This window comes from Perca flavescens, chromosome 14 (genome assembly GCF_004354835.1).
Source record: "Perca flavescens isolate YP-PL-M2 chromosome 14, PFLA_1.0, whole genome shotgun sequence".
Taxonomy (NCBI): domain Eukaryota; kingdom Metazoa; phylum Chordata; class Actinopteri; order Perciformes; family Percidae; genus Perca; species Perca flavescens.
The window spans coordinates 7,665,274-7,687,748 of NC_041344.1; the positions used below are offsets into that span (position 1 = coordinate 7,665,274).

Sequence of the window (22,475 nt, forward strand, 5' to 3'; positions counted from 1 at the left end):
ATTAAAAAGGCTTTTTAATGATAATTGTGTAAGTGAAGTTTTTAGAGAGCTAAGGTCAGTGCAGGATAAGGAGGCCAACTAAGTGTGTTTCTGACCTTCCAGCTCCTGTCAACAGCGTTGAGCTCTCGGAGAAACTGAATCCAGAAACATGATTGGCTAACACACCACCCTGCACCCTGTGACGTCTTGTTAGATGCTGTGATGTGATGTATTAACACCTTTAGTTAAACATGCTGCCTGAAACTAAAAGCAAAACAAATGTCACAGCTGTAAAAAAAAAAAAAAAAAAAAAGTGACAAAGATAAGACGATGGTAGCTTTATATAAACATAACTGTTATTAAAACATGATTTGTTTGCACTGCTGCTTAATTCCTTTTGTTATTATATAGATATTTAGTTTTTATGTAAAGACACAAACTATACAGGAAGGACAAAATCAGCTGTGCAAATGCTCTGACATACACAAGGGTAGAGGTAATCCAAGCTTGTTATAGCACTTATTACACATAGCCTAACATTAATTAATTAGTAACATTGTTCACGTGTCTAATTTTTTTTAATGTTGCTCTTTAACATTAAGCCACTAAACCACTGAGCCTGTTGGGATATTCTTACCTCTGCTGAAGTCTTAAATCCCCTTAACGATAATGATGACTACAGCGGCCCGACATTAAACGCTGACTGGAGATATCAACATGGAATATTGTTGATGAAAAAGAAGACACTAAATCTAGTATCTAGCCTAATTAAAAGAAAAACTTGCCTCTTCTCTCTCAAGTTCACACACTCCCATTCCATCTCTGTATCCTACTCGGTCCGGTTCTGGTGGTTGATGCAGACTTCTGCTGATTGGCTCTCATAACGGGCCGGATTGTGGCGGATGGCAGCCACCCCCACCCCCACCCCCCACCCCATGAGTCAGTCAGGCAAATGTCTGAGATGAATCCACATTTGGATAGGCCTATTTTGAGAGTAAAATCGAAATCTGCAACATATAACCACTAACATTTCTCTTTCTTTAGTAGGACAATGTTTTCCTCTGAAGTAGAAGTACACAGTAAGCCAGTAGGCCTATACAATGGAGTTGCATACTAAGTACTTTGGGGTCCTTCTGTAAGTAATTTGACTGCTATGGTGCTACCAGCAGCAATACCACAGTCCAAGCAGTCAGCCTGTTCCAGACATGAAGGTTTATAATGCTTTCTGCACATTGTCTACTTGCTCTCTTGTTCACATAAAAGGTGCTTTTAGAATGATATGCTATTATGAATGGTTTGTAGGCCTACTGTATAAATCAGGCCTTTTTAAATAAAGGTCTTAAAGAAAATAGATCGTTAAGGCTTTATTTTTCTCTTAACAATCAAGCAAGTAGAACTAATATGTCTGTGTTGACATACACTCCATGTGGAGGTAATTAGTGGTTACTGGTTGAACTTTATCTTCAGCAAAGAGAGCTTCTAGCCTACAGTCTTTTATTTCTCTGCATTGGAACAGAAGAAGCAGAATAACAGAGAAGCTTTGGGGCTTCAAACTCAGCAGCACAGTGCCATCTGGTGACTGTCCAGACTTAGAGCAGCCCTGATGAAGACTGAAGCCAAAGCTCTACCACACCTCTCTCTGATCTAACTAAATAGTCTTCTTTTGTTCAGAAGTGCTGTATAAAATATAGACGTTGTGCAATATATTATATATAAAAAAAATACATTTAGCCTTTTTAATTCAAATGCTTAATTCATTGTCCAACAAGCCTACATGTAAAATGTTTTTGCTGACACGTCATATTAATGTAGTTTAGGCCCAGTGTCACTGTGTCTACTTATTAAATTAGCCTATTATTTCCTTCATTATTATTTGGTATCAGGGGCAAAAGTTCTCAGACTTATGATCGTTTTTCTATTGTGCATCGCCATGTTTCTCAAATATTCTCTCTTCTTATCCCAGTGATCCCACAAAGTTTAACTGCAAAACTTTCAGAACTGTCAAACTGAACGGAACATTTTCTGGAGCCCCAGTGGCGTTTATATTATCACAAGTGAACATGACTGTAGGCTGGGAACTTTACCCTCATACATCCATTAAATCAAATTGTTCCATAAAAAGCTTCAAGGAAGTGTTCCTAGTATACTAGGCTATTAGTGCAGGCATGTGGCCATCTGTCTACCAGAGGATTCAGAATCACATTAAAATCCCCTCCCATTACTATATGTGTGAATTCGGAAACTTAAGTAACCAATAACGTTAAAGTCTGATTTCTATACCACGTGTCTCAGTTATTCTCCTCTCTTCTTATCCCAGTGATGTGCCGATCACAAAGTTTAACTGCAAAACTTTCAGAACTGGCAAACCTAACGGAACATTTTCAGGAGCACCGCGCGGTGATGTAACACCCGCCCAACTCTCATCAGACCAGAGACCCTCCCTCCTCGGAGAAAAAACACAGAATACAGAACAGAACCAGCTCGGTCCTCAGACACGTCTTTATCAAAACAAGATGAAAAAGTTCCTGTTGTTGCTTCTCTTCTGTCACGTCTCATCTCCAGGTAAGATCACATTTTAAATCTTTACTTTACTTTGAACTCAGCGCTGTGTTTAGTTTCTGTGGAGCTCTGGAACACAGCTGGAGTTTAGTTTCACTTTAACTTCACCTCCAGACTATCATGTTTTAGATGAACTGAATCATACTGCCATCATATTTATGATAAAATAATTATATGCGTCTATTTATAATGAATGTATAAAACTTGTTTGTCCTGCAGTGAAACACTCACTCAAGTTTTTCTTCACTGGATCTTCTGGAGTCCCAAACATGTCCGAGTGTGTGGTTGCTGCAGTGGTGGATGAAGTTCTGGTGGGTTACTGCAACGGCAAGAAAAAGATACTAGAACGAAACTTGGTGAAAACATTTTTAAAAAACAATGGTCAGCATTGGAAAATGTACACTAAAGAGTGTTTTGAGGATCAGCCTGACTTTTTCAAAGACTGGATGAATGATATGACGCAGAGCTTCAACCAAACTGGAGGTAATATTTCACTATTTACTGCTAAACTGTTTGTTTGTTAAATTGTATATTAAAGTGACCCAAACTCATTTCCACTAGTCACAATATCTTCACATACACAGGAAGAGGAAAATCAGTAATACAAGACATCCTTTATTTCCTTCATTGACCTGTCAGATAATGAGACTGAGGGCTCTAACATCTGTCTGTACAGGTTTGCTTTTAAGAATTGAAATGCCTACTTGTCGTTGTACATTTTGTTACCGTATAATTCTAAAAATATGAAATAACTAAGATTTGATACTGTATCTGGAATATTTCAAATTAAATTTATCAGCCTGTCTAATTCTTGAGGTTTTCATCATATACTCAGTAATTAATTATGAAATGAAGAGTTTTTAAAACAGATCATGTTTGTGGTCAAACATCTGAGACAATTAGCTTTTAGATCAGTACTACAAAACTGTAATTTTGCAGTCGGTGGAGAGCAACTAACTGACTCTAAAAACTGCAGCTGACCCACTTTGTCCTGTTGTTGTAATCCAAGAAGTAAAAGTTGTGCAATAACGATGAGGCAGTGACTGTCTATTATTATTATTATTGTTGTTGTTGTTGGTAGTGGTAGTAGTAGTAGTAGTAGTAGTAGTAGTTTTATGCATTATTATAATTCCAGTCTCTGTCTCTCAGGTGTCCACATTCTCCAGAGGATGAGTGGCTGTGAGTGGGACGATGAGACTGGAGAGGTCAATGGTTTTATTCAGTTTGGTTATGATGGAGAAGACTTCCTAGTATTCGACCTGAAGACATCGACATGGATCGCTGCAAAACCACAGGCTGTCATCATCAAACAAAGATGGGATGCTGACGAATCTAGAATAAAACATAATGAGATTCTCCTCACTCAGATTTGTCCTGAGTGGCTGAAGATGTATGTGGACTACAGAAAGAGCTCTCTGCTGAGAAAAGGTAGAATCACATTTCCTGATGTAGTTTCATGAACACAACAATGTTCATACAGTCTGCTCAGACTGAACTGCCATTTTATTATCACTCCAATCAGTCTGACATCACCTTCTTTTTGGCTGTTTTCTGTGGTGGTAAGATTTGATCTAGCCCTCCTCAATCAGTAGAGACTGACAAGTTAGAGTGCTCTGACATTACTTTCTATCAATAGCCAATGATAGCCAGTGTACAGTTAGCATACGGTGAGTAAGTTTAACTGCATTGACAGGTGGTCTGTCAGTTGGTCCGTTTGTCCTTCAGCTTGTTACAGACTGATTGGATGGCTGTAAAATACTGTACATATATTCATGGTCCCCAGAGAATCAATTGTAAAAACTTTGAACCTCTGACTTTTCAGCTAACGCCATCATCAGGTCAAATCCTTCTGTTTATCCAGACATTTGATTTATGACCAAATACCTGCAAAACTAATGACATTCTCTCAGCCTCAGCTGTACTTTAGGTTTAGCACTAATGAGGAAATATTAGAATGCTAACATGTAGAACTGAGATTATAACCTGCCAAACATCAACATGCTGCTAAAATTAGCTCAAAGCGTCGCTGTACATCAGAACAACCTCAGAGCTGCTAGCATGGCTTTAAACTCTTAGTGTTGTTTTTTGATGTTTATTTACTTATTTATTTTACTTGGAAGAATTTTCAATGCCTGGTCCTACCAGACTCTCGTACATTTCATTTGTACAGAGAGTCTGGCCTCTCTCCATTGACAACTTCCTTGAAGGCGGGTACTTTGTTGAAGTTTAAAACTATTGAATCTGCCCAGAGCCCCTTTGGATTTGCCATAACCAATCGCTAACGTTTGGTCGTTACGTATGTTATGCACATGTGCAACAAGGGGGGAGACCGTCAAGGCTTAAATTTAGCATTAGCATTGCTAATGGCGAGCGTTAGTCTTAGCCAACTCCTTCACCACTAACGGAGCGAGTTGGAAAATCAAACTTTTCCACTTTTCCATGCCACAACATCATGGCCACCAACAAAACTCAGCAAAGATTATTCTTGCTTGGGCTTTAACTTCTGGATATTCGGCAGTGTTGCCACAATGGACTGAATGGCTTCGCTCCCATCTTTCTCCGCCGCAACTCTAGCGCACGGCCTCAACGTCATCATTCTCAGCCACTAACTCTGTTCGCTGATTTGGTCCGCCAAAAATTTGGCTGGAGAAAACCCAAGACTTCGAACCCAGACATAGTATTGAAGGGAAATAAAAATTGAGCATAAGTACGTAGGAGGGAAAGCCAGGCTTTCACACCTTCTGTTAAAGGAACACGCCGACTTATTGGGAATTTAGCTTATTCACCGTAACCCCCAGAGTAAGACAAGTCCATACATACCCTTCTCATCTCCGTGCGTGCTGTAAGGCTGTCTGACGGCTTCAGCAACATCAGCCCATCACAGAACATGCAGGTGAATGGTTCCAGTAATCCTACTGCTCCGAAAAAGTGACAAAATAACTCCAACATGTTCCTATTTACATGTTGTGATTTGTAGAGTCACAGCGTGTGCAAAAAACAACGTAACAGAGACACAGCCGTCTTCTAACCGTAAACAAACCAGGAACTATATTCTCAGGTGGAAGAATATAGTACTTGGGCGGAGTGATATGCTCGCAGCAAGCCTGTCTGAGAATATAGTTCCCAGTTTGTTTACTGTTAGAAGATGGCTGTGTCTCATGTTACGTTGTTTTTTTTTGTACACTAATGACTTCTACAAATCACAACATGTAAATAGGAACATGTTGGTGTTATTTTGTCACTTTTGTTACAATTTGGAGCAGTAGGCTAGTTGGAACCAGTTACCTGCAGGATCTGTGCTGGGCTAAGCTAATGCTGGAACCGTCAGACAGCGTTACAGCGTTGCTTTGTAAGTAGGAAAACCTGCAAAATCGGCAGTGTATCAAATACTTGTTCTCCCTGACGATTTTGCAAGTTTTCCTACTTACAAAGCATGTAGAGGTCTGTCATTTTTATCATACATACACTTCAACTTCACTTCAACGATCATCAGGTGAAATCCTTCTGTTTATCCAGCAATTTGATTCATTACCAAATACCTGCAAACTACTAATGACATTCTCTCAGCTTCAGCTGTCCAATTACCTTTTTTACCATTTTTCTTTGTCTTTTTCCGTTGTTTTCTTTCCATTAACGTTTGACCTTTCTCATCTCTCTCTCTCTCTCTCTCTCTCTCTCTCTCTCTCTCTCTCTCTCTCTCTCTCTCTCTCTCTCTCTCTCTCTCAGACTCTCTCCAGACAAGCTGGAGGGAAGAGAGCCCATGGCCAGAGAGCATGATACCAAAATAGGAAGTGACGGTAAGATGTGTTTAGTTTACTTCAGTTGTCCTGAAGTTCATGATTTATTCATATATATAAATATATATTTGTCACCTTTCTGATGCTGTGTGTAAGCCTACTGTTTCATATCTGTGGCCATACTACCACATACACACAAAAAAGCCTGAACTGCCAGTTAGCGGGCTAACTCCCTCAGCCTTTATTTCAGAGAAACATTTGTAGAGTTGACTGCTGTCTTAAGACTGATACAAACTCTACCATTTCACAGAGCAGTTAACAGCTAACCAACAGCTTCCTCCATGTTTTACTCTGTTCCTGCGAGAGTCAGCACTATCATGATGGTTCGGCCAACAGGTACAAATATATGTCACTCACCAAAGTGAGGCTCTAAACAAAAGTGTGTTTTTGTTGGATTAGCTTTAGTCTTTTGGTTTATTATGGAATAAGTCAGTCATTTTTTAGTTTGTTTTTAAAGTGGCTATATTATGCTCATTTTCAGGTTCATAATTGTAATTTGAGATTGCATCAGAATAGGTGTACATGGTTTAATTCTTAAAAAACACCATCTTTTTGTTGCATTGAACATTGCTGCAGCTCCTCTTTTCACTCTGTGTCAGGTCTCTGTTTTAGCTACATAGTGAGACATCTCAACTTCTGTAACATCTTTTTGGACATCATCGCAGTAGCTACCTAAGGATTACATGAGCTAGCTAGCTGTTTCTCCAACTTTGGCCTGTACAAGGCTAGCTGGGAGACTTCTTCTAAATGAGGGCGCACGTCCAACTTTGCGTAGAATACCTGCAGAACAGGGACATGTAAGTAGTTCTATACAATATATTTTGTAGATTAGGGTGAATGTGTGTTGTAGCAGTGTTTTGCAGACCTGCCAATCTGTACGCATTTTGCGTAGTAGATATGCATTTTGACATCAAAATATGGCGATACGATTTGTCACTTTAAACTACGAGAAAATCAGGTGACTGCTTTGAGTTCACTCGATGACGGTTGACGTGCAGTAGCCGTCTCAGTTTTGGATTTTGTTACAAAGGTCTTGCGTGTCGGAGCCTGGCTGGCCGCTCGGCGTCTTCAGACAAAGGTCAAGCTAACAGGCTAACAGGCTAAAATTACAGACCTCTACATGCTTTGTAAGTAGGAAAACCTGCAAAATCGGCAGTGTATCAAATACTTGTTCTCCCTGACGATTTTGCAAGTTTTCCTACTTACAAAGCATGTAGAGGTCTGTCATTTTTATCATACATACACTTCAACTTCACTTCAACGATCATCAGGTGAAATCCTTCTGTTTATCCAGCAATTTGATTCATGACCAAATACCTGCAAACTACTAATGACATTCTCTCAGCTTCAGCTGTCCAATTACCTTTTTCAATTTTTCTTTGTCTTTTTCCGTTGTTTTCTTTCCATTCACGTTTGACCTTTCTCATCTCCCTCCCTCCCTCTCTCTCTCTCTCTCTCTCTCTCTCTCCCTCTCTCTCCAGACGAGCTAAAGAGAAGAGAGACCATGGACAGAGAGCGTAAAATCGAAATAGGAAGTGACGGTAAGATGTGTTTAGTTTACTTCAGTTGTCCTGAAGTTCATGATTTATTCATATATATAAATATATATTTGTCACCTTTCTGATGCTGTGTGTAAGCCTACTGTTTCATATCTGTGGCCATACTACCACATACACACAAAAAAGTCTGAACTGCAAGTTAAGGGGCTAGCTCCCTCAGCCTTTATTTCAGAGACATATTTGTACAGTTGACTGCTGTCTTAAGACTGATACAAACTCTACCATTTCACAGAGCAGTTAACAGCTAACCAACAGCTTCCTCCATGTTTTACTCTGTTCCTGCGAGAGTCAGCATTATGATGATGGTTCGGCCAACAGGTACAAATATATGTCGCTCACCAAAGTGAGGCTCTAAACAAAAGTGTGTTTTTGTTGGATTAGCTTTAGTCTTTTGGTTTATTATGGAATAAGTCAGTCATTTTTTTGTTTTTAAAGTGGCTATATAATGCTCATTTTCAGGTTCATAATTGTAATTTGAGATTGCATCAGAATAGGTTTACATGGTTTAATTCTTAAAAAACACCATCTTTTTGTTGCATTGAACATTGCTGCAGCTCCTCTTTTCACTCTGTGTCAGGTCTCTGTTTTAGCTACATAGTGAGACATCTCAACTTCACAACTAAACAAAATATGGCGATACGATTTGTCACTTTAAACTACGAGAAAATCAGGTGACTGCTTTGAGTTCACTCGTTGACGGTTGACGTGCAGTAGCCGTCTCAGTTTTGGATTTTGTTACAAAGGTCTTGTGTGTCGGAGCCTGGCTGGCCGCTCGGCGTCTTCAGACAAAGGTCAAGCTAACAGGCTAACGGCTTATTATCTGCAAAGATTGGATCTGTGAGCGCATTAACCTGCTCGGTGAATGTCTTAGAACAAACAGCGAGCAGCCGCCCGACTCTAACATCTGTTGATCCGTGAAGGACTTCACTGTGAGCAGACTGTTTAGAGACCATGTGACTGGAAGGTAACGTTAAAGGTTATCTGCTACTGTAGCAGAGCTGCAAAACGCTGAAACACTGCTGCAGGTATTCATGCACGACTGCTGTTGGTGATTTACAGAGGTGGAAGACTTACTCAGATCTATTGTATTTCAGTAAAAGTAGAAAAAACTGTGTTGCAGAGTTTCAAATTACTTGTCAGTTACAAGTCCTGCATTCAACATCTTCCTTAAGTAATAGTACAAAAGTATTATCAAAAGATACTTAAGTACCAAAAGTAAAAGTGCCTATTATGCAGTGTAATATATCTTATTTTATTGGATTATATTATGATCCAATACATTGTATTAAATATGATGTAATAATTTAATTTAAATAAAAAAATGTATTTAATTCCAGTAGCCTACTTGTAAATAATTACTTTCTAGGGTTTAAAATGTATACAGATTTGACATTTTCCCCTCATACTTCTGTCGGAATGGGTACGAAGTTGGCATTGAATTTAATTTCAAATGGTATTAAAAGGTCTTAGAAAGCCTTAAATTTAAGTTGGATGATCCTGGGGGTACCCTGTAATATTGTTTGTGTTTGTTTGCTAAACGTGACTTTTTCATTGTAGCCGAGGCTGTACAAACCATCACGAAAAAGAATTATAGGAATCGTATAGTAGGCCAATTTTGGAACAATATTATAGTAATTTCATAGAAGGCTACTATATAGGCCTAGTATTTTGGGACATTCTTGGGGTTGTACTCATCCCTCTTCTTCCTCCAAACACGGCGAGTGGAGTTTAGACCAAAAAGCTCTGTTTTTGTCTCATCAGGCCACATGACTTTCTCCCATTCCTCCTCTCGATCATCCAGATGGTCATTGGCAAACTTCAGACGGGCCTGGACATGCGCTGGCTTGAGCAGGGGGACCTTGTGTGTGCTGCAGGATTTTAATCCATGACGGCGTAGTGTGTTACTAATGGTTTTCTTTGAGACTGTGGTCCCAGCTCTCTTCAAGTCATTGACCAGGTCCTGCCGTGTAGTTCTGGGCTGATCCCTCACCTTGATGATAAAAATTACAGACCTCTACATGCTTTCTAAGTAGGAAAACCTGCATAATCGGCAGTGTATCAAATACTTGTTCTGCCTGACGATTTTGCAAGTTTTCCTACTTACAAAGCATGTAGAGGTCTGTCATTTTTATCATACATACACTTCAACTTCACTTCAACGATCATCAGGTGAAATCCTTCTGTTTATCCAGCAATTTGATTCATGACCAAATACCTGCAAACTACTAATGACATTCTCTCAGCTTCAGCTGTCCAATTACCTTTTTCAATTTTTCTTTGTCTTTTTCCGTTGTTTTCTTTCCATTCACGTTTGACCTTTCTCATCTCCCTCTCTCCCCCTCTCTCTCTCTCTCTCTCTCTCTCTCTCTCTCTCTCTCTCTCTCTCTCTCTCTCTCTCTCCCTCTCTCTTCAGACGAGCTAAAGAGAATAGAGACCATGGACAGAGAGTGTAATATCGAAATAGGAAGTGACGGTAAGATGTGTTTAGTTTACTTCAGTTGTCCTGAAGTTCATGATTTATTCATATATATAAATATATATTATTCACCTTTCTGATGCTGTGTGTAAGCCTACTGTTTCATATCTGTGGCCATACTACCTACCACATACACACAAAAAAGCCTGAACTGCAAGTTAGGGGGCTAACTCCCTCAGCCTTTATTTCAGAGAAACATTTGTACAGTTGACTGCTGTCTTAAGACTGATGCAAACTCTACCATTTCACAGAGCAGTTAACAGCTAACCAACAGCTTCCTCCATGTTTTACTCTGTTCCTGCGAGAGTCAGCATTATGATGATGGTTCGGCCAACAGGTACAAATATATGTCGCTCACCAAAGTGAGGCTCTAAACAAAAGTGTGTTTTTGTTGGATTAGCTTTAGTCTTTTGGTTTATTATGGAATAAGTCAGTCATTTTTTTTGTTTGTTTTTAAAGTGGCTATATAATGCTCATTTTCAGGTTCATAATTGTAATTTGAGATTGCATCAGAATAGGTTTACATGGTTTAATTCTTAAAAAACACCATCTTCTTGTTGCATTGCACATTGCTGCAGCTCCTCTTTTCACTCTGTGTCAGGTCTCTGTTTTAGCTACATAGTGAGACATCTCAACTTCTGTAACATCTTTTTTGGCAGTCGCATATGCGCAGTAGCTACCTAAGGATTACATGAGCTAGCTAGCTGTTTTCCAACTTTGGCCTGTACAAGGCTAGCTGGGAGACTTCTTCTAAATGAGGGCGCACGTCCAACTTTGCGTAGAATACCTGTAGAACAGGGACATGTAAGTAGTTCTATACAATATATTTTGTAGATTAGGGGTGAATGTGTGTTGTAGCACTGTTTTGCAGACCTGCCAACCTGTACGCATTTTGTGTAGTAGATATGCATTTTGATATCAAAATATGGCGATACGATTTGTCACTTTAAACTACGAGAAAATCTGGTGACTGCTTTGAGTTCACTCGTTGACGGTTGACGTGCAGTAGCCGTCTCAGTTTTGGATTTTGTTACAAAGGTCTTGTGTGTCGGAGCCTGGCTGGCCGCTCGGCGTCTTCAGACAAAGGTCAAGCTAACAGGCTAACGGCTTATTATCTGCAAAGATTGGATCTGTGAGCGCATTAACCTGCTCGGTGAATGTCTTAGAACAAACAGCGAGCAGCCGCCGGACTCTAACATCTGTTGATCCGTGCAGGACTTCACTGTGAGCAGACTGTTTAGAGACCATGTGACTGGAAGGTAATGTTAAAGGTTATCTGCTACTGTAGCAGAGCTGCAAAACGCTGAAACACTGCTGCAGGTATTCATGCACGACTGCTGTTGGTGATTTACAGAGGTGGAAGACTTACTCAGATCTATTGTATTTCTATTGTATTACATCTTCCTTAAGTAATAGTACAAAAGTATTATCAAAAGATACTTAAGTACCAAAAGTAAAAGTGCCTATTATGCAGTGTAATATATCTTATTTTATTGGATTATATTATGATCCAATACATTGTATTAAATATGATGTAATAATTTAATTTAAATAAAAAAATGTATTTAATTCAAGTAGCCTACTTGTAAATAATTATTTTCTAGGGTTTAAAATGTATACAGATTTGACATTTTCCCCTCATACTTCTCGGAATGGGTACGAAGTTGGCATTGAATTAAATTTCAAATGGTATTGAAAGGTCTTAAAAAGCCTTGAATTTAAGTTGGAGGATCCAGGGGGTACCCTGTAATATTGTTCGTGTTGTTTGCTAAACGTGACTTTTTCATTGTAGCCGAGGCTGTACAAACCATCACGAAAAAGAATTATAGGAATTGTAGGAGCCATACATCGGGTTTGATTCTTATTATGAGCTTTCCTCCTTTTTTGCGCTATTGTGTATGTGCACACGCTTAGTGACGTCGCTGATTACTGTGGGTGTCACTGGGGTGTGGTAACTGTATTAGTGTGTGCGTGCATTCACTTGTGCGGGTTTGACCAGGTGTTGGGATGATGGCTGCAGGGTGAGCACGTGGAGAAACTTTCTGTTGACCGTCACCGTTGGTATCTTTTATTACTGCACTGTCTGAGGTATCTTTGCACGGCTTATGAAATGCATCAATACAAGTAAGTGCTGTTTCTTGCTAAGTCTGTGAAATGGATCAATAAAGACATTCCATCAAGTGCAATGGTTCAGCGTGACGCGTCTTCAGTGTAAAACCACATGTCTTAGCCTGCTGCAGCGTTTGGATTAGTTTTTAAGTTTTATACGCCGCATTAGGAATTGTATAGTAGGCCAATTTTGGAATAATATTATAGTGATCTTATAGAAGGCTACTATAGGCCTAGTATTTTGGGACATACTATAAAAGTATTACAGTATTTTAGAGACTATTATAAGACTGTAGGCTACTGTAGGAACATTATGGAGGGTAAGGTTATTATAGAGATCATAATTAACCTGGGCTAGGACTACGTCCTAAGACCAGGTGAAGTGATTGTTAAGCATGTGAACTAAACGACACACTATACTGATGCCCAACAAGCCAAAATGACATCAAAGACAGCGGTAATGGCACATTTTTTTTCCGCGTGCGTGCCGCCGTGTTCATGAAACAGAACTTAGACAATAAATCAGTAAGTTGCTACTCAAAAATGTTTTTTAAGATTGGCAGGTCTGGTTTTGCCATTGAGAATGAGCTAGCATGCTAGCGCTAGCATGCTAACGGTTAGCCCCCTATAGCCCCCTCGTTTCAGCTAGTGGACAGCCGTGCAGATTTTGAACACCTCACCCGGAGACTGAAGGCAGGACACATTCAGAAACCCGTATCTCACTCAACAGCATGGATGTTTTATTTTTTTGGTTTTTTGTGTGTTTGTATGCATGTGGAAGCACCAAAGACACAAAATAACACCCCAAATCCCCAAAAAAGTGATTTCTTTTCATAATATGGGCACTTTATACCAATGCACTCCACCTGTTACAGGACAAACCAACATGCAATTGGTTCATAAGTAATGTATGTACAGGTGTTAATAAATAGATAGATCTGTTCAATACTTCTTTGTCTATATGGTTGTAAACATTGTTGTTCTTTGTTCAACAGAGAATTATTTTGACATGACCATTCTCATCGCTGCTGGAGTGGCTGTCCCTATTCTTCTTGCTGTCATCGTCCTTGCCGCTGCCACTGGATTCATTTTTTACAAAAAGAAGAAAAGTGAGATACTAAAGAACTAAAAGATTTTCTCTTTGTTTACTTTAATTTAAAAAGTTAAAACAAACTATTGTCAAGCAACCAACAGAGACTGTAGCATGATGATGATGATAAATGTAATAGGTGAGGGTAGAAGAGTAGAAGGGTAAAATATACTTATTTAACGTTAGTAGGAGAATGAAGAGTATCAGATTCAGTGGGAAAAGGTGTCAAATGTTCATTATCATTTATGTTACAGCTTTAGTGCGTAGCGTTTTGATATTATTGAACATCCATTACATTCAAGCCATTGTCAAATGAGTTGCTACAAAGCTAATTAAGACTATTAGCTCCACACAACTCTCTCTGGATTTCTCAGTATGACTATGTTCAGAAGATTGTACCGTCCAGTGACTTTCCCGCGCAGAAACTTGAGTGAAGATAATTACGTCTTCTGAAGAGTTCATCATGTTTTTTATCCAACGTGTCCTCCTTGGCTACTAGCAACTGTGTGGAGGAGGGGTGGGGGTGCGATCATGAAATGCTTGTATCGTGTGGATGTGCCGACAGTTTTGTTGTAATTACTTGGGGGGGGCGACAGAAACTACACACTATAGCTTTAATTTCCAACTGTGACAACTGAAATGATTTGTCTTCTCTTCTTGTTTCAGCCAAACTCCCTCCACAATGTGAGTAGAACTTGTTTTTATTTTATTGTATCTGGTCCGACATGCTGTTACCAGGATGTGTTACTGCAAAACAGACTTGAGTAAAGACATGAAGATTGTAAATTATTAAATTATTTTCTCATTCAGGGATTTCTCTGCTTACAGAGAGACCAAAAACAATGACTGTTTGACATGACCTGGAATTACTGTCGATGGGAGTACTAAATAACATAATAAATATATATATATATATATATATATATATATATATATATATATATATATATATATATATATATATATATATATATAAATAATTAGATATTTGTGTGACAGCAATAGCAGATAGAATTTTCTTGCATGGATTGTGGATTTGGTGGAAGATCAAAATAACTTCACTTTCCTCAAATAGAGAGAATTAGCTAAATATAAATGAAATAAAAAACTGAAATGGGAAGTTTAAGTTTCATTTTATTTCATTCATATAGCACCTTAAAAGCCAACAAACGATGCGATCCAAAAACGAAGCAGGCAGAAGCAACGCAGGGAGTCCCAGGGGAGCAGGCAAAAAACTAGGAAAAGGGAGTTAACAAAAGCAGAGGCTGGAACAGACTTACAACGAAAATCTCACAGGAACAAAAGACCGCCGGGAAGATTCTAAATGCAGGTACATGAGTGAAACACACTGACTGGAACAAACTGACCAGGGGCCTATACCATGAAGCTGGTTTAGGTGGCTAGCCAGCTATGTTTCAGTTTAGTTTCCATCAACCCTGGGTTTTAGGTACTATGAAAGTAGCTCGGCTTGAATCGGTGTTCGTTGCCATGGTATCTTACGCTGCACGGCTAACCTGCCCCGGGGCACGTTATGTTCTGGATTCAAGATCCAGAGGTGTCAATTCCAGGTCCAGAAAGTAAAAGTCCTGCCATGTGTTTATTCCACCAATGAACTCAGCCAGCTGATTTCACTACTAATTAGTGAAATCAGCTGGCTGAGTTCATTGGTGGAATAAACACATGGCAGGACTTTTACTTTCTGGACCTGGAATTGACACCTCTGTCAAGATCTCAGTCAGAAGTTTGACCAATCAGCGGTGAGCAAAGAAACATATAGGTGACGTAATTAATTCCCAGCTTCTGTTCTACAAACGCACACAAAACGATCTGACAACAGAAAAAGGGAACACAGAGCAAACAAGGAACAGGTGATACAACAGGTGAAACACATTAGGAGAGGCAGAGTAATTAAAAAGGTGGGAAAACACAGGAAGTAAAACTAGACAAGACAAGACAGAAAACCAGACTATCAAAATAAAACAGGAAACAGAAATAATCATCAAAGAACAGGAATACACAATACAAACAGGAAAACCAAACATCCACACTCATGGGAAGAATCATCAACAGGAAAACAGAAACCAACAATCATCACAGAAATCTAAGCATAAACAATCCATGGGAAATACAGGAAACAGAAACAGAAATATAAACAACCATAATAATCATCAAAAACAGGGAAACAGAAACATACAATTGTCCTCCACAATCAAAACAGGAAAACAAAACACTCAACACCACAACAACAAGTTTGCACCAAAGTGCTTCACAAAGATGAAAACATATGTATAGAAGCAGATATAAAAAGCTCTTGGGGTTGGAGGCTGCTGGTTGCTAATGTCACATTCAAGTTGTTGAGTCAGCTCATTGATTGTGACAGATGGAGCATGTCTCTTGGTTCTGGATCAAACATCAGATGCTAAACCTGTTTCAGAGGCTGGAAATCCTGAACACCTTTTGGTGGATCTGCAGAGTTCATCTGAACGACCAGCCTCTGGACAGGCTGCATCATCCTCTGGTTATTAAAGGCAGATCAGTAACAGTGGCTTTTTCCTTACAGCTCCTTACAACATTTCTACGCACTCTATGTCAACGTTCATGAACTTCTGATTTACAAACCCATCCTGCACACAGTGAGTGACTTCAAATGGGACAGTAAGCAGTAAATGCTGTGATGTGAACTATTCACATCTCCAGTTAAACAACACCTGAAATGATAAGCTTCCTTCAACAAACCGTTATATTAAAGCCCCTAAAAAACTTGCTTTCAAATCTTGAGTATACAACTACAACTGAGTACAACTATAACATGAAATAATCATGAAGCAACAAGCACAAGCAAAAAGATTTTTTTTTTTTTTTATTTCTTCATTAAGAGTTGACAAAATGTTGAGTTTGTCACCAGTGGAATTGAAAATCTTCATGGTGAAGGATATGTTTTTGTGTATAATTAAAATTCTTTCTGTATTATAGGTTTATATACACAAACTCTCAGTTCATATACTCACTATATAACTCTATAACTCTGCGTGTACTCTATGTAGATATGCATATGGTTTGGGTCTTATAGATAAACTACTGTAACATGTATGGAACCATCCCAATGAAGTAGAGGTAAATAAAATGTCCTCTCTGGTGTTTGACAACTTGACAGCAACATCCTGATTATTTAGCTTAATTAAAAGAAAAATGTTGTGTAAATATTCTGATTATATATTTCTTTTAAAGTGTGGTTTTGGTCTTTAAGAATCTCAGCCAACACTCAGCATGTCAGATGTGTTTGATATTCTCATATTTAGTATTTCATTTTTGAATTGTTAATGTTAAATAAAATTACTCTTACATTAAAAATGCATCAATTTCAGTTTTTTTCTGTTGTCAGAGTAAGTGTGAAAACTTCTGACTCAGATGTATAAGATTTTAAACTTTATGAGTCAAACTAAAGGCAGAAGTCAGAAGGTGTTTTCTGGACTCCCTGTCTGATCTTTCAGTCCACTAAACCTTTGTTCCAACCCAGGTCTCTGGAGGGGAAAGGAAGCAGCACAGAGGCTCTTAGAGTCTGACAGTAGACTTATTTATTACAGGAGCAAGGACTAAATGAAAGTGAACTCGTAAAAGAAACAAGCTACATGTTGTGTTACATGATCCAATGTGTTTTGGACTTTAGCAGCAGACAAGCCCAAACTAAGAGCTTTAGTGGAAGCAGGCAGAAACAGGTAACAGAGACTCAGAACCAGAACATGTCTAAAATCTCTTTTGGTCAGAGTGAAGTCCTCTCCAGATGTTGTTACCTCAGCAACGCTTATCAGATCATCACTGTATCCAGAAACATTTAAATATGATTCATGAATTTACACCTTACCACTTTATCATAAAAACAGAGACACAGAACAAGGCTGTGTTATGAAGTTATCCAGCTCTACAGGAACTGACAAACCTGTAAGGAGTCATTCACAGGGGAAACACACCTCATACTGCAGGTGAAATGAAAGATGAGCTGAGCTTTCCAGCTCTACTTCTTTCTTTATTTTTTTTTAAATAAGATGTATTTATTTATCTTGCTCCTCTTGTATTATGTTTTATTTCCAGGTAAGATGACATTAAAGTCTTAACTTTAAACCCTTGTTAGTTCCTGTAGAGCTGGGTAACTTCCTAACACAGCCTTGTTGTGTTTCTCTGAGGGACTCATTCATTAAAGCTACATTGTGTAAGAATTTCTCCCATCTTGCTCACCTCTTGCTCTGCCTGTCGCGTTGTCGTTTTAATTCTCTTTTTTGCTTCCCTGGCGAGTAATCTCCCCCATGCATTCGTCACGGTGCCAATAGGTGTATCAGGGCGAAATGCGGAGGTATGTCCCTCTTTGGCTAATGTATTTTAAAGATGGAGGCGCAACATGGCTGCCGTCATTCGAGCGAGTCACTCCTATGTATCATGAATGATTCTGAATGGCAGATTCTACGCTTACGAGAATACTTTGATTAGTTGGTGGACGTAAGTACACATGAAGGAGTACATATTTGTGAAAGACCAAAGGGTTTTTTGCTAAGAATCAACTCAAAAAATTACACAATGTAGGTTTAAGTTAACGTGTTGGATGTTTGTGTTATTAACATCCTTCAAACACAAAAATACATAAAGTAACTTTAAATCGGTATTTCATGTATTAAATATGAAACATTAGTAAACATATCTTGTGTTGTGAGGTGAGGTGTGAAATGAGGAAGTAAGAGCTTTTTCAGGAATACCTTCATGAGGTGTGTCCTGTGAGGGAGAGTTATTGGAAACTGGCTGCATCATGTTCATTGTTTAAGACACATTTGAATTGAATAATCCTTAAAATAGGAACAGGGCTTTGATAAACTCTTTTACTGCTTAAGGAATTAACAACCAGTTATCTAACAGAATGATCTACTAAAACCTGTGTGTCTGACAGTGAACCACTCCATCAGGCTTTCTTCACTGCTTCTTCTGGAGTCCCAAACTAGTTACAGGAAACAGCTGGAATGTTGATAGATGTGGCGTTATAGTTTAAAAAATATAAATAAACAAAAAAGCAACCCAGCTTCCCTGGCCGAAATAGACCGAAATAATAACATTAAAAGAAATACATATAAACCATGATAACATCTTGTGAATAATGTTGATTAAAACAGCGGTTATTGGGCTAAAAATACCAATAGTAAAACTGTCACAGATTTTGAGTTAAGGAGGGGGCGTGTTTTTTCTTTCGTTGATATTTGACGGAGAAAATAACGTCAAGGGGTAGGCTACACCTCTTTTGTTGAAACTTGACGCCAGGGGTCCTTTACCATGCGTCATACATTTGACGAGTAGGGAGTGAGACTGTGTTGGCATTCATTGTTTTTCAAATTAAGAGTTTACCCACACTGTATTTGTTAGCCTGTAAAATTAATAGTCTATATGCATGCTATTTGTCACCCAATTATTTGGCTTAACTGACTGAAAAAATCTGTTGAAATAGCCTAAATGTAAACATGTTCACGCATTGACAGTTGTCAGACAAAAGGCCCAATCTGTTTTTGTAGGAGAGGGGAAGACCCATCTCATCGTTTAACCCTGTTGTGTAATGTCATGTTAAACTATTTTTTGTTCCCGTTCCATTAATACTTTAAATTTGTTTAGAAACTATTTAAAAATGTAAGCCTATACATTCACATAAAGTAACACTTGTTATGGTCAAAAGTAAGAGATTTTATCTGTCACTTTGGAAAAAGAGAGAGACTCTGAGAAAAGTTTAGCGTAATAGGCGTGAAATATTTAAAAAATGATAAAATGATCTATGGAAAGGAGCGCCTTGTCTTTTTGGTACATGATAAAGTATCTGGTTCTGGACTTGGTCCAATGTGGTCTACATATGAAAAAAACGGTGAAATCTCCCTTTATTGTGTTCTCATAAAGACAATAAAGCTTTCACAAATCTAAAAGTGTGTTTTAGACATAATTAATAATTTACCTTAATAACTAACACTCATTCAATACAGTAAGAGGTTCAAAAAAATGGAGGATCAGTCACTTAGCAATGTAAATTGTGTTTCTCTGCTGAATCGGACAGTTTTAAGTTCCCCTTAAATTTCCCCTTAACTGCCAAATCGAAAGCTGCGAATCGGATGCCAACAAACACATGAAGTGAGAGGGTAATTACCTTCAAAGTTGCATATAGACTATTAATTTTACAGGCTAACAAATACAGTGTGTGTAAACTTTTGATTTGAAAAAAAATTAATGCATATTGGGTCAGGGTATTAAAGTAGGCTATAATCCGTTTTTCGTTTTAACCCAAAAAAGAAAAAACGGGTCGACGAACTATGAGCTCCGTTTTCTCGTTTTTCCAATGTCCATAGAAATTAAAAATTAATTGGAAAACTGCTCGTTTTTCAACTGTTGTTTTTTTGTTATTCATGTTTCCGTTTTAACCCAAGAGCGAGAATACGGGCTCATTTTTATAATGTGGATAATCATTGAAAATCTGAATGAACACAGGTCTCGTTTATAATGTTATTTTGGTCTTACGTGTTAAGATCAAAGTTGACTAAAACCAATGCGCTCTGGACAGGAAGTAACATTAACGTGTCAAAATAAAAGTATGAGAGCTGTAATAACTGCAGGAAGAACAATGTAGTTTAGCTTTTGCCTGTAGCTTGTCAGATTAAGCTACAGTTAATTATTTAGGGTTATATAAAGTATTTAATTGAGCAACATTCATTAATAGCCAAAGGGAGTAAGAATGGATATTGTTTTAAAATAGAAATAGGATTATAATAATTTTAAAATCACATTTGAAATAAAATCTGCATTATAAAATCTGCAAATAAAATCCCTAGCATTATGTGTGGCGTTATTGACTACTTTTACTCTAATCTTACACCAGCCAGTAAAAAAAGGCAAAAAAAATAAGGTCTTTTTTAAATTGCTCTGCAGAATATTGTATGTGACATTTTAGCTGCCAATAAACATGTCAATGTGATGAAGAACCTAAATTAACAAGTTGAAGTGTACTGGAGACTCTCTCATTCTGGTCTGGTCTCCTCAGGCCCTGCAGACTGGACCAGAGTTCATGGTGAGCATGGTAGACCTCCTCACTGCTGGGCCTGTGCCTGGATCACCCAGCTCGTTAGATGTTCACTGCTCATACTAAGCCCTTGAAACAGTAGTTGGCCAATATTGGATAATAAAATATAATACATGATAGGTATTGTGTGGTTGAATTACAATAAGGAATGGTCAATGGTAAGCACTGTGGCCTCACAGCAAGAAGGTACTGGGTTGGAACCCTGGTGGCCCGGGGCCTTTCTGCTTGGTTTCTGCTGTATTGTTGGAGCAGAGGCAGATGGCACATAATCATGCAAACGTTTAATGTTACAACAGAGATCTCTCTCTCTCTCTCTCTCTCTCTCTCTCTCTCTCTCTCTCTCTCTCTCTCTCTCTCTCTCTCTCTCTCTCTCTCTCTCTCTCTCTCTCTCTCAGAACATACACTTTCACAAAGGCTGGTGCATGTTTATCATATATGGTATGGTGCTGTGGACTCAAGTGGCAAATCTGAATCAGCAGTGTCCTGTAATATTCTAGCAGTACAAGTAAGTTGGTCAACCATGTCACATGAATATTCTGCAGAGTTGCAATAAAAAGAAGCCTTTTCCTGTAAGTGGTCAAGTGGTTTATCCCTTGTGTTGTCTTATAAATTGGATCATTATAAATGTTATTGGCATAACAAAATTTACCATTTCATAAAGCATGAAGTTTATCACTCAATTCTGGGTTACCCCTTTTATCCAACTTCATTCCACTCATTAGTTTTACACTTATTTTTTGCATTCATGGTTAACAGACCTCATTTACATTAATTATATATTACATGAATTTGTATGAAAGTTGTGAATATTAATTTTCTTCAACTTTCATACAATTTGGGGTGTTTTATTCAATGTTATAGCAGTTATTGTCTTCCCGGGCGAATTTTGACCTGGTAGTGCAATAGGGCACTATTGAGCTTTACAGAAGATAAACACACAGGACACACATGCATATTTACAAGTATATGCACACACACACACATACATACACACACATACACAGACAGACAGACAGACAGACAGACAGACAGACAGACAGACAGACACAAACGCATTTATGCATGCTCTTGGGGGGAATCACTGGAATTGTTGGGTCTTTGTAAATTACTTTATTATTATAGAGTGTGGTCTAGACCTACTCTATCTGTAAAGTGTCCTGAGATGACTCCTGTTATGATTTGATACTATAAATGAAATAGAATTGAATATACCAGTCTGTTATAATCCAAAACAACTAATCATATATATCCTCATTTTACTTAGAAATTAGGTATAATTCATGAAAATGAGGTCTGTTAACCATGAATGCAAAAAATAAGTCTAAAACTAATGAGTGGAATGAAGTTGGATAAAAGGGGTAACCCAGAATTGAGTGATAAATTACTTCATGCTTTATGAAATGGTCAATTTTGTTATGCCAATAACATTTATAATGATCCAATTTATAAGACAACACAAGGGCTAAACCACTTGACAACTTACATGAAAAGGCTTCTTTTTATTGCAACTCTGCAGGATATTCATGTGACATGATTGACCAACTTACTTCTGGTTTTCTGCCAGAATAGGCCACTTTGCTGATTCAGATTTGCCACTTGAGTCCACAGCACCATACAATATATGATAAACATGCACCAGCCTTTATGAAAGTGTATGTTCTGAGAGAGAGAGAGAGAGAGAGAGAGAGAGAGAGAGAGAGAGAGAGAGAGAGAGAGAGAGAGAGATATCTCGGTTGTAACATTAAACGTTTGCATGATTCTGTGCCATCTGCTGCTGCTCCAACAATACAATGGCAGTAAATATTGATATTGCTTA

At 38.3% G+C, this 22,475-nt stretch overlaps 1 protein-coding gene across 1 annotated transcript in view; it reads left to right on the plus strand.

Annotated features, from left to right (window-relative positions):
• Positions 1 to 2,381: 2,381 nt before the first annotated feature.
• Positions 2,382 to 22,475, plus strand: part of LOC114567971 (major histocompatibility complex class I-related gene protein-like) — a 45,880-nt gene continuing 25,786 nt past the window's right edge. Inside the window, exons 1-3 of the mRNA XM_028597282.1 lie at positions 2,382 to 2,541; positions 2,758 to 3,021; positions 3,688 to 3,966. Of these exons, the coding sequence (XP_028453083.1) occupies positions 2,493 to 2,541; positions 2,758 to 3,021; positions 3,688 to 3,966 (592 nt within the window). The 5' untranslated portion in view covers positions 2,382 to 2,492. The remainder of the gene's footprint in view (positions 2,542 to 2,757; positions 3,022 to 3,687; positions 3,967 to 22,475) is intronic.